The sequence below is a fragment of the Akebia trifoliata genome, chromosome 1 (genome assembly GCF_017979445.1).
Source record: "Akebia trifoliata isolate Shusen 1 chromosome 1, ASM1797944v1, whole genome shotgun sequence".
In the NCBI taxonomy this organism is placed as follows: domain Eukaryota; kingdom Viridiplantae; phylum Streptophyta; class Magnoliopsida; order Ranunculales; family Lardizabalaceae; genus Akebia; species Akebia trifoliata.
The window spans coordinates 29,132,869-29,145,874 of NC_141375.1; the positions used below are offsets into that span (position 1 = coordinate 29,132,869).

The 13,006-nt window shown below is 34.5% G+C and overlaps 2 protein-coding genes across 2 annotated transcripts; both read right to left on the reverse strand.

The window, feature by feature from the left end:
* Positions 1-4,378: 4,378 nt before the first annotated feature.
* On the reverse strand, positions 4,379-6,143 carry LOC147411536 (uncharacterized). Its single transcript, XM_086449602.1, has 2 exons — positions 5,742-6,143; positions 4,379-4,723 (listed from the first exon to the last, which is right to left on the reverse strand). Exons 1-2 carry the CDS (start codon positions 6,063-6,065, stop codon positions 4,544-4,546), a joined length of 504 nt encoding a protein of 167 aa, XP_086305728.1. The 5' UTR covers positions 6,066-6,143; the 3' UTR covers positions 4,379-4,543.
* Positions 6,144-10,059: 3,916 nt separating this feature from the next.
* On the reverse strand, positions 10,060-12,629 carry LOC147411537 (uncharacterized). The gene is made up of 2 exons (XM_086449589.1): positions 12,258-12,629; positions 10,060-10,396 (listed from the first exon to the last, which is right to left on the reverse strand). The coding sequence occupies exons 1-2, from the start codon at positions 12,579-12,581 to the stop codon at positions 10,217-10,219; spliced, it is 504 nt and encodes a 167-aa protein (XP_086305715.1). The 5' UTR covers positions 12,582-12,629; the 3' UTR covers positions 10,060-10,216.
* Between the last annotated feature and the right edge of the window lie 377 nt (positions 12,630-13,006).

Genomic DNA, 13,006 nt, shown 5'->3' on the forward strand with positions numbered 1-13,006 from the left:
AAAAAACGAAAACAAAACAAAAAAACAAAGATTTTTACTTTTTTGTAGGGTATAAATGTCACATCCAACTACATGGAGTGGGGTCCACATTACAATTGTCTTTCATCTTCTCCCCTTCAACTCTATTGTTTTTTCTCTCCTCCGCTCTTTTTTCAATAATAGCCGGAGATTTTACCATCTTTCCTTTTTCACCCTTGTTTCTTAATAATACCTTTCCAACTTTATTATTTTTAATAAAAATAAAATAAATATTTTTCATTTTTACCCCCCTTAACCCCAAGGAGGATGCACGTGCCTATGCCATGGGCGAGCGAACTCTAGTGTATTCGATCACGTCTTTCGATGCCACATGGATAAGCGGCCAACAGGTGTGGCACCAAGAAGGGATCAAGGGGGAATCCCCCCCCCCCCCCAAAAAAAAAAATTCTTTTGCCATTTAAGATACCCTTTTATTAAATTGGTAAATATTTAAGATACCACTATGTTTTCAAATTGATGGCAAGCCCCTTTTGATATTGTTTTTCTTTACTAAAGTAATACAAAACGACCTAAATTCCCTCATTTTCAACCTATAACAAAAAAATCCTTAATTTTTATATAATAATAATAATAATAAATAAAAAAAGCCTAAAATCAATCATCTCCAAGGCTCTTCAACACTATAATAAATTAGTTTTAATTTATTAATTTCATGTTCAATCCATCATTTTGAACATTATCTTAATCCCTTGTAGAAAAGTTTGGAATTTTTTGTTAAAAATCTCATACTCTTCTAATATAAAAATCCTATCTGATTCTTTAGATTTGAAGGTTAAAAATTAGGGTAAATTTTTTTATCCAAGAGGTTGAATATGACTTGTTTTGACAAGAGAAATCAAAGGTTTTTTGGTTTCAGGTTGAAGATGGGGCTAATGAGATTTTTTTTTGGCTACTAAGCAAGCAAGGGATTAGTGGTTAATGGACGTGAACATGGGTTCAAAGGATTTGAACCTAGATCATGCGATCAACACTCCTTAAGACTCTGCCACTTAGCTAAGTTGCACCTTCGGCTGACACTACCCCTTGACTTGGGTCTTCTCTCATAGACTAATGAGAAATGACCTAATTGCACTTTTCTTCAACTTCTAGAATTTACCCCCCAAGCATCGATTTGCCTGCTTTTGTTGGAATTTGTTAGGAATTCATTCTCAATAAAAATAGATTTTCTCCCATAGGATGGGAAAATTTGAAGTAGATTCTATTACGTTGACCGCGTTCCAATTCCCGCAAGAACCAAATTCTCCATGGAAAACGATATTTCCAAGAATTGAATCCCCAACATCCAAACACGCCCTAACTTAAGATACTTTGATAGATAATAACTATCAAAAACAAATTGGGGAAAAAATTTTGTAGAAAAGAAAAGGGTTTACAGTAGAAAGTAGTACATACCATGCCGGTGCAAGCAGAAATACCATAGATCAAGAAAGTGGTTTATTGGAGAGGATGCCGTAGATATTGGCGATAGAGAGGGGCCACTGGAGGAGGATTTCAGTCCATATGAGACCCACAAAGAAATGTGGCTTCTCGGCAACTAAATAATCGCCGTAATCGCAAGTAAAGGAGTCGCTGAGATCAATGAGAAAATCGTGGAAGAAGCGAGAAGGCAGACAAATCTGAGAATCGATGAGAAGAGTGGCTACGACCATGAAAAGGAAGTAGACCAAGAGAATGGCGTCCACGAGCTTGCAGAGTCCCATCTCTCTTTCTCTCTCTCTCTCTGAATGGTCTTCGTTTTCTTCGGTTGCCTTTTGGGAGATAAACAAATGGGAAAATTAACTAATGGTCCCTGACGCTAATTTTTTTCCTTATTAGTCCTTGATATTTTTAGGGGTAAGCTAAATAGTTCATTAGTAAATCCATATTTTCTAATCACTCTATCAACCTCATCTCAGGTTATATAATATTTTTTAAATACTAAAACTATCCATTTTTTCTAGTTTTTCTTCACATACTTAGATTTTCTAACGGTGATTCCAATCATTTTTTATATATATATATTTTTATCGTGAATGACAAACGAAAATAATATACCTTTTATTTTGAACTTTTAAATGTATATTTCTTATCAATGGTTTATAATAAAAAATAAAATTAGAAATTTTCATTTCCTTTATTTATTTATTTATTTTTTGATTCTTTTGCTTTAAAATTATTTACACAAGTTGCCATGTCAAGTTTTAAGTCAATTTTTTCAAGAATCTTATAATACACGATTTTCAAGAACGTTTAGTTTTTGATCATCACATAACATCGTTCTATTCAAGTAGAGTCAATGATTCTGGAAGAGAGAGGGAGAGAGTGAAAAAGATGAGAAAATACTAATAGAGTAAATGTCACCCTAGGTGCGTGCATACGATCCGGACTATTAATGTAAATAAAAGAGTCGTGCTGAAGTAACATTGAATATATATTGTGGGGGGCATTTCTGATGTGAATGTGTGTTATAACTATATATATATATATTATATATATATATATTATATATATATATATATATATATATATATATATATATATATATTTCATCAAGATACAATTACATTTTAATGTTACTTCAGCATTATCCTAAATGTAATGATCCCTATTTATAAGATTTCTCATATCTGAACTAGATCAAATGACGGAGTCTAGAGACAATTCCACTTTCTACCATGATTTTAAAATTATTCAATAGAGACCAAGATTGGTATCCCTAGTTAAAGAGTGCGAATTTTCATTGTGAATCTTTAGTAGTCTGATATGATTTATGGATGACTTAAAATATCAATTTATTTTTATTTTTTAAATATCTATTTTCATATTCTAAATAATTATTATCTAAACAAAATCTGATGTTAAGCATGGGGGACGTGGAATCTTGGGTGAATAAGCACGGACCGCCTTACAAAGCTAAATACTCAATGGTATTTTTGTACTTCTACTTCTCTACCGGTGAAAAAGTGTAATTTGTAATTATGAGTTTTCTCTTTATGGTGAAACCATTGTGATTTGTGAGCATACCTCAATCTCAAAGGAATCACATAAATCTTTGTATTTTTCTATGTGATTAGTGTTTGTTTCAATTTATTTATTGGTTCGATTGCCCCTGTTTTCTTAACACTAGGCTCCTCAAACTAATAATTCACTGGAAATGGTTGGGGATCACTTCTTGCACTGGGTTTGTTGTCTCACCTCAAGAGAGTTGAAATTAGAACTGGAAAAATTTTGCTAAACAATGCAAGAGTCTTGAAGAACATGAAAAGCGAATGTTGGTTGATTCAAAGAAGCATATGGAGTTCAGTAGGGACATACCATTGTGATTCCATGGAAGATAGCTTTGAATGAAGATGTGCAGCAAAGAATTTTCATGCTTTGAGTCCAGTGTTGAAACAAATGTACAAAGGCTAATTTATGTGATCTAGGAAAACCAAAAAGGGAGTGGTATTTTGGACTGTGTTTACTATATTGTCAAGCACATTAAATGCATTACTGGAAAATATATACCATGATTTTGATTAGCTGAAATGACCGAATTTGGTGTGGTGCAGTGCCCCCAGGAAAATGGCACCCAGCAACAAGGGAAAAAACTTTCAAGTGGGCAACCCGCTTCAAAACTTTGAAGGAACCCTCTTCGAACTATGACACGTGGCGTCTTCAAGGAGGTATCCCCAATATTGATGAAAAAGTAGGGATGTGAATTAAGTACAAAAAACTACATGTCATAGTGCTTCACCAATGTGATCTAGGGAATTCATGTTCCAAATTCGACCATGTATTGATCCTTTTGAGTAATTTCTCATCACAAACTCTAGCGTGTGTGGTGTCAAGCCTAACGAGGGTAATTTTGTAATTTGGGGATACCATTCAATACATGCATGCACGTGTTATTGGTGGATCCTGAATTCTGCGAGCAATTTCTTTTTTTCAATTTGACAAAAACCTCATCAACACAGTATAATATGATCGAGGTCATTCCTTGATGGACCAGAAATAGCAAATTCAGGTCTGTTCTCATCACAATATTTCAGGTCATTCCTTGATGGACCTAAAGACCATAAATCAGGTTAGTCTTTTCTAAGCCTTTTTTTATATTATTATTAATAAGCAGGGTAATGTGTAAGAACAAGCCCATAAACGAAATGGGTGAATCGATCAGTTTTAAATCACCAATCAAGTAGATTTAAATGTAGGCCCAATAAGAACACTTGAAATTGAAAAGGTCTCTAAGCAGAAGAGTATGACATTTGGCACTTTTGGCATGTTGGGTAATCATACACACCTACTGGGACAATGGCACACACAACCACCACAACAGCAACAACAAAAGCCTTACTCTGCAGATTTTGGGTTCAGCGAGAGACAAAATAGCTCATTGTATTATGAAAACAATAGAGAACAAGCACATAAATTGGGGTTTCTCCATACATTCAGCTCTCCAAATCCAAACCAGCAATATTATGAAGAAAGAGCCTCAAAAGATACAAATTACAAAAATATATAGAAACATGATTAGTGGGATGCATCAAGCCCTCTTTTTCGTGGCCATTGCAGATCTTGTGGCATTGGTTGAAGTAGACTTGCTGGAGCATGGAACAAGCCCACGCAAAACTGCCAGAAAAGCAATTCCCAAGAAAGGGCAATATATCATGAACAGCTTATTAGACGCCTTCTGGGATCCCCACATTTCCGATAGAATAGCAACCTGAGAGATAGAGAGAGGAGCAATTGATTTCACGAAGATAAAATTCAATTAGTCCTACCTTGTAGATCTAGGGGTACTGACTTTTTTTGTAAAGTCTTTTTTGTACTGGTGTTTCCGCAAGAACTAGATTCCAATTTTTCAAACAACCAATTGCCCAATGTCTAAACACACCCTAACTAATGATCTAGAGTATGAATCATTTAATTGGTTGTCCAAAAACTAATAAAGTTGAGAGAGGTTTACCGGACATACCTATCTATTGCATTTATATAACAAAAACTCTCTTTCGTCAACTTTCTTACTCAACAAATCCTACATAAGATCTACATCATTTTAAATGATTAAATATCTATAATACTTTCAATTCATACCTACTATGCCAACAGAATGATAAGTATTTAGTTAAAAACATGTGGATCCAACTTCAAAGATTTATTAAAAAAAAAAAAAAAAAAGCACTTTCCTTCTTAAGTAAGGAAAGTTTCATGCATCAATTGTTGGCATCCCAAAACATTTTCTAATGCCACAAGGATTGTAGAGGACAAAAGTCTATGAATTTAAAAAAAAGAAATTAAAGTTAATTTTGTTCGTTTGATTTAAATTTATATCTAAAAGTTCGGTAGACGTCCATTTTCAACGTAATGGATCAAGCTCAAAATTTATTTTTTCCTTCTGTATGTTGAATCTGAGTTTTATCATCAAATAGTGAAGTTTGTAGTGTTGATTGCCAAGTTGATAATCTATGTGGGCCCAACAACGACCCTTTCTGAGATTTCCAATCTAACAACGTAAGTCAGGTTACTCTGTTTTCTATTTAAATTATTAAGAAAGGTTTGTTGAGTAAGAGAGTTTTTGTAATAGAATTCAACGGATATATATAATAACCATCAGATGGTGATCAGATCCACGACTAAAGCTTTCGTGTCTCAAAAAAAAAAAAATAAAAAAATAAACGATCCATAGAAAAGAAAAAGAGAAGGGAAATGGGGTGGGTTTAGTAGAAAGAAGAAGTACATACCATGCCAGTGCAAGAAGAGACACCATAGATCAAGCAAGTGGTTTTGAACCACGATTTATTGGAGAGGATGCCGTATAGATTGGCGATGGAGAGAGGCAACTGGACGAGGATTTCGCTCCATACGAGACCCACAAAGAAATACGGCTTCTCGGCAACCAAATAATCGCCAGAATCGCGAGTAAACGAGGAGCTGAGTTCAATGAGGAAATCGGGGAAGAAGCAAGAAGGCAGAACTATCTGAGAATCGATGAGAATAGCAGCTACGGCCACCATAAGAAAGTACATGAACAGAATGGCGTCCACGAGCCTGCATATCAAACCCATCTCTCTCTCTCTCTCTCTCTCTTCTCTCAATGGTCTCCGTCTTCTTCGATGGCTCTTTGGAAGATAAATAAATAATAGCACAACAGATCATCACCGTTCATGGTGTATTAAATATTATATATTATTTAATCCAGACCGTTTATTATATGAGTTGGTACATTTGTTGGTCGATCTAGATTGCACGTGATCACTGTCAACTCTGGAAATTAATTCTAATGTTTATTTTTATTTTATTTTTTCGGTCATCGCTGGCCCCCCATTCAATGCAATGAGAGTCAATGAGAGAGAGAGAGAGAGGAGAAGATTTTCATTAATAATTTCATACAGTGTTTTTATATATTTATAATAAATAATTTTTATTTAGGATAACTAATTGATTTAACAATTAGAATTCTAATTATAAAAAATAAAAATAAAAATAAAGAGTTTGTGAGATATAAATTCGAGTGTAGAACCACTTCTACTGTGCCTTCTCACATTATAATAGTAAAGAGGATTATATAATTAACTAAATAATACATATGATGGGAAAAAAAATTTAGTAGTAGATAAATAAATGGAAAAAAAGATAGGAGAAAATCAGTTTTGTAAAACAGTCATGATTGCCACTAATGGACAATATTTTAATAAGTAAAATAGATTATTAGCAGAAGCTCAGGCCATGCAAATAATTTTTATTTCTGCTGGCGTGACATTTGGGGTAACTGCTATTCTCACATTTTTTATGAAGAGGTGTGCACATAATCGTAGATTCTTTTTACTCATATCTTGATAAAGATTATTTATAACTATCACATCAACGAGTGAAAAAAAAAGTCCCTTTAGAAAGTGAAGAAGTGTGTTACTAGAGGCGGTCAACGTTGCCGCTTGTAACATAACCTTTTATGGCGATCAACATCTCATAACCTACCTACCAAAATAAAATAATCTCATAACCCTAGTTAAAAGATGTATTACTTTGAATTCATAGTGTATTTTTTTTATTTTTTAAGATTAAAAGAGGGTTAGGCATACTCCAATCAGAAGAAATAAGATTACATTTTGTTCTAGACATACTCATTCACATCCTTACTTACAATACTTTGTAGCTCTCTAGGTAAGTTCATAGGATCCAAAATAATCACCCCTAACATGTTAAGAAAATAAGCTAGGAAGTTAGCCACTTGATTACTCTCCCTATAGTAGAAGGAGAACTCTATCTTTCATAAATGTGTTGATCTTGTCTTGATCACTTGGACGGTTCTTTCTTCTCTCCAAGGAGTGTTAGCTCTCCCATTAATACAGTCTATAGTAACTTTGAAATCAGCTCTAACCTTCAGGGATCTAACATTAAGGGAAGCAGCCATGTTCATTCCTTTTAGGATAGTTTGAAGTTCGTGAAAAATGACTGATCTTTCTTGAGTGTTTTCTGCAAGAGAACCGATCATCAGACCTCTACTATCCCTTATAATGGCACCTTCCCCTCCAACATTTTCTTTTAAAGAACCATCTGAGTTTAACACATGGAAGTCCTTCAGAGGCTTGACCCATTTGCAACTGAGAGGCGTTCTCATCTCTAACCTAGGCTGCAAGATTTTCCTGACACATTGACTGCCACTATTAAGTTATGTAAAGATGTGTCACTAATTTAATTAACAACTAAGGGACCTTAAATTAAATTCTATAATTTGAAGCATCGTTTGATTCAGATTATCAATTTATTTTTTTTCAAAATCAGATATCAAAGTCTTGAAGAATCAGGAATAATTTTTAGACTCTTTCTTTAAATTCTCACATATTATACACTTATGACAATCTAAAAATACATCTTGCAGGAATAATAATTATTAATAATAACAATAATAATACCAATGAGAAAAATTAACAACACGACGATGACAATGACGACGACAACAACAACAATAATAATAATAATACCAATACACAATTAACTATAATTATAACTAATTACAATAATAGTAGTAATAATAATAACAATAATCATAAAAAAAATAGTAATAATAATAATAATTTTTTATATTAAATTATCAAATTGTCTTAATTTTTTAGATAATCTTAACATGCTCCTTATCCAATAATTAACTTGAAAACTAATAGAAAATGACCTAAAAGCCTTCTTCAATTTCTTTCCAATCATCTTTGATTTCTCTTAAAAAAAAAAAAAAAAACCATTGTTTTTCAGTCTTTGGAACAAGTATTGAATTTTTTACTCTCATGTTCAATCCCAAACTGTGTAATTGATTAATTTTTTTCACAAGATTGGTTTCTAGAAACAAATGAGATTTTGATTTTTGAAAATCAGTTTCTATAATCTGATTTTGACAACCATAATCAAAATCAAGAATCAGGTTCTACAATATGAACCAAACACCCCCAAGTCATTGTAGCGTTGTTGACCGCCGCCGCTTATAGAATTTATGGCAGATACGATAAATATAACAATGGTTTCAAATAGACCCTCCAAGGTATCCAGTTTCCCTGTATTCATGTGAAAGCAGACATTTTTCCAACTTTATAAATCAATGAAAATTTTTGTACTTAAATAAAATATTTTAATTCTGAAAACGGTAATTTATCATTTTTCGAATTAGAATGAATGGTCTGCCATTTTCAGAATTTTTCAACATTTTTCTTCACCGGTTTGGTAATTTCCCCCTTTTTTTTTTAAATTCATTTTCTTCTGACTTATGTTTTAAGAAGAATATCTGATGAACAAGGCCCCTTTACATAAACATCCAAAGCTATTGCAATTTTGGAAAAGAAAGAAGGGAGGTTGACATAACAAGATGACTCCCGAGGAACGTTCTTCCATCAGCTGTTCATTTGATGCAAAACACTTAAAAGACCTGTTGGAGCATTCAAATTTTGCATGAAACTAGCATTTTCAGAAGGCCATCATACAATAAAGACTTGGATAACCCATATTTAATCTCTTTCAACGTACCATACACCATGATAGACTCTAATGAGGACTTCATTTATGGAATTTTAAATTTCAATCAAACTTTTCTTTTGAAGAGCGCCAGTCCCTAACAACTGAAAATATGAGGGGCCAGGAACCTAAGGACCTCCAAGTTGCACATTGTACTCCCATATGCTATCACCTCAAGAAAATTGCTTGAATGAAGATGTGCAGCGAAGAATTTTCATGATTTAGTAGCAATGCTGAAACAATGGCGCAAGGCTTATTTCCATGAAATGGTTGTCTGACTCTGACCCACTGGGGTAAAGCACATGGGATGTGGTATTTGGCCATGTTTTCTATGATTTTGATTGGCTTGAATGACCGAATTTAGTATGGTGCAGTACCCCAGGAAGATGGCACCTCAGCATTAAGTACTAAAAACAATGCAATATAGGGAAATTAAAGTACCATACTTGACCATGTATTGATCACTTGGACAAAAATCCTTCGCTAATACAAAATTATGTGCTTGATGGAGGGGTCACCCGCCATCCACATAGAGTTGTGCTGGGGTGACACAGGATTTACTGTGATTCTCACAATTCTGGCGTGGAGATGTGTACATAACCGTAGATGGTTTTTACTCGTATCGTGAGGAAACACATCTATGGTTATGTGCACATCCCACGTCAGAATTGTGAGAATTGCAGTAAATTCCTTGTGTCACCTCAGCATTAGTGTTCCACATATGGAACAAATGTAGGTTCATCCTCCCCACAATGTCTCAGCCCACTCTTCAATGGACCTAAACACCATAAATTAGTCTGATTTGTAACTCATCCGAGCTTTTCTCACTATAAGATGGATTACATGTAAAAACCAAGCCCATGAAAGAAATGGACAAATCTAATAGCTAGAAATCCCCCATACGAGGCATGTTTTTAGTGTAGGTCCATCAAGCAGAAGACTGGAAATTGAAAGGGTCTCTAAGTAGAAAAAGTATGCCACATGGCAGTTTAGGCATGTAGGATTATCCTATATTCTACCATAGCAGTTATCCCATAAGATTGCATCATAAACAAGAACGCATGGAAGTAATGCAGACATAGATTATGGCTCACACCACCACAACAACAATAACAACAGGTTTCTCCATACATTCAGCTCTCACAAGTCAAAACTAGCAATATGAGAAAGAAAGGGCCTCATAAAATACAAACAAAAATAGAAACATGAGCAGGATACCTCAAGCCCTCTTCTTCCTGGCCATTGAAGACCTTGTAGCATTGGTCGAAGTAGTCTTGCCGGAGCATGGAACAAGTCCACGCAAAATTGTCAGCAGAGCAAACCCCAAGAAAGGGCAATATAACATGAACAGCTTATCAGATGCCTTGTGGGACCCCACCATTTCTGACAAAATAGCAACCTGAGAGATAAAGAGAAAATATCATTTTATTTCCATCCGTAATGTTGAAAATGAAGACAATATTCAATAGATTCTACCTAGATCTAGAGGTGTCGTCGACTCACAACCAGAATTGAAAGCTAGTATTATATATAGTTATACACTCATGGGGAAGGAGGGGTGGGTCTTGTGCACAAGTTGGTCATTATATGCATTTTGTAGGTGCCAGCTTGCTAAGTTGGTCAAAATCTATGAGTGTTGATATTACGACATGGGTTCAAAAACCGCCTTCACCTACCAATTTCTAACCACTGATCTCCCTTGCCCAGCAAAAATATAAAAAACAATTTTTACAAATATATATTTTTTCTTGATAAAATAATAGAATTTTTTTTTAAATGGTAAGTGGCTAAGTGGAATTGTGAAAAAATCACAATAGTAAAGATAACACAATCGCAGAAAACACAATGATTTACGTGATTCGCAGTATGCCCCACATCCACGGAACAAAACAAGAACAATCACTATTTTCTCTCTTAAGTTTTACAGCCCTAAAGATCTCTATTTATATATAAATAAGAGTTACCAAAACAAGTAAAACTCCCCAAAACAGAAATCCCCAAAAATAGAAAACCCCTTATGAAAATATTACACAATTGCTCTTTTCATACTCCTTAAAAAAATTCGGAACAGGGGCTCCTTAGCTCTGTGTAGTGCAACAAAAATATAAGATATTTACACAACAGGAATAAAAATGCTACTTTAGGCACGTCATTGTCAGTTGTAAAAAATCAAGCTTCAAAGGCAATATAGAAATTATTAATATAATTTAGATCATCATCATCATCATCAATCACTTCTGGAGTCATGGGTACTATGCCTAAACCATTCCCTTTCTCATTCAAGGGTCCATCAAACTACATCATTGGGTCCGAATCAGGGCACTCAATGTCCGCGTAGAATACCTCTTAATCGGGAAAATCTCAAAGTCTTATCTCAAAATTTTGATCAGATTTAACAAATATTGTTCCTCCGTTCAATTGGTCTAATACTAAACATTTATAAGTGTAAATAATATTTTCTATAGTTAAATAACAAATTTACTTATTAGTGTCGTTTTAAATATCTCAGATATTTCTAATGGTATTATTTTTGTCGAAAACTAACTTGCAGATTGAAAGTTTTATTCTTTAAGAATGAGAATAAGAGAGATGCATGGTACCATAAGATGAGTCACTTAATTACACTCCCTTAATACATGCAAAATCATAGCTGAGATAATCGAGATACCAATTCCATTAACACGCACTACTGTGTTAGAAATTTAACATGAAAAATACTCCAAACTGAGATAATTGTTCGTTAGCAGGCAAAATCCGTGGAAAATCAAATTTTCAGGAAAATACGGATATCCCAAGAATTGATTTTCACATGATCCAGGAAAACATTTCCCCGAAATTTGAACAATCCTCTCGTACATTGACCACGTTCCAATTTTACGCCAGAACAAGATTCTCCAAGGAAAATGATTTTTTTTTTTCAACAATTGTTTCCCAAGCAACCAAATAAGACAAAAAATAATGCTTCTTCTGCCTACCCAACTAAATATCTGAGTCGCAGATGATCATAACCATCCGATCCCCAGCTAAAGCTTTCGTGTCCAGAAAATTGGGGGTAAAAAAAGAGGGTCCACTGATCTGATGGTTGAGAAGCCAAGATCGCCTCATCAGTGGGCCATATTTAAATTATGAAACACATTACACAAGGCACAACCATCGGAGCACCAATGGACCCTCGGCGCAGATTAGCAGCAACCCCATAAAAGAAAATATATTGGACAAAATCAAAAAGGGGGTTTTGTTAGACAAGTAGATCTACATACCATGCTTGTGAAAGTAGAGACACCATGGATCAAACAGGTGGTTTTGAACCACGATTTATTGGAGAGAATTCCGTACAGATTGGCGATGGAGAGAGGCCATTGGACGAAGAGTTCAACCCATATGAGACCGACAAGGAAATCGGGTTTCTCTGCAACCAAATAATCGCCGAAATCGCGAGCATACGAGGAGCTGAGATCAATGAGGAAATCGGGGAAGAAGTGAGAAGGCAAACATATTTGAGCATCGAAGAGAATAGCTACTACGGCCATGAAAAGGAAGTAGAGGAAGAGAATGGTATCCACGAACTTGCAGATCAGACCCATTTGTCTGCAATTTTTCTCTCTCTCTCTCTTTGAATGGTTGATTGATCTTGTTCGTTTGCTATTCGAAAGATTAACGGGGATTTTGACTTGTTTTAATAATAAAAAATATTGACTTCAACAGAGACGAATACGAAATATTAGTGGTATAGAGTATGGAGGAGATAACTAAAAATATTGACCGTTGGATATTGGGTTACACGATCCGGGTATATGAAATTTTACAATCGAACAGTTAAGATAAACTCTAGTCAACAAATTACACGTTCTCCGGCAATTTGATTTAGTAATTATTGATTATTTTTCTTATAACACACCAAAAGGGTGATTTGGGAGAAAAATTTGCTCACTAAGCAGCTCAGAGCTCTACATGTGGCTTCAACGGTTGATTTGAAAATTATGAAATATACTTTCCTTACTAATTTAAT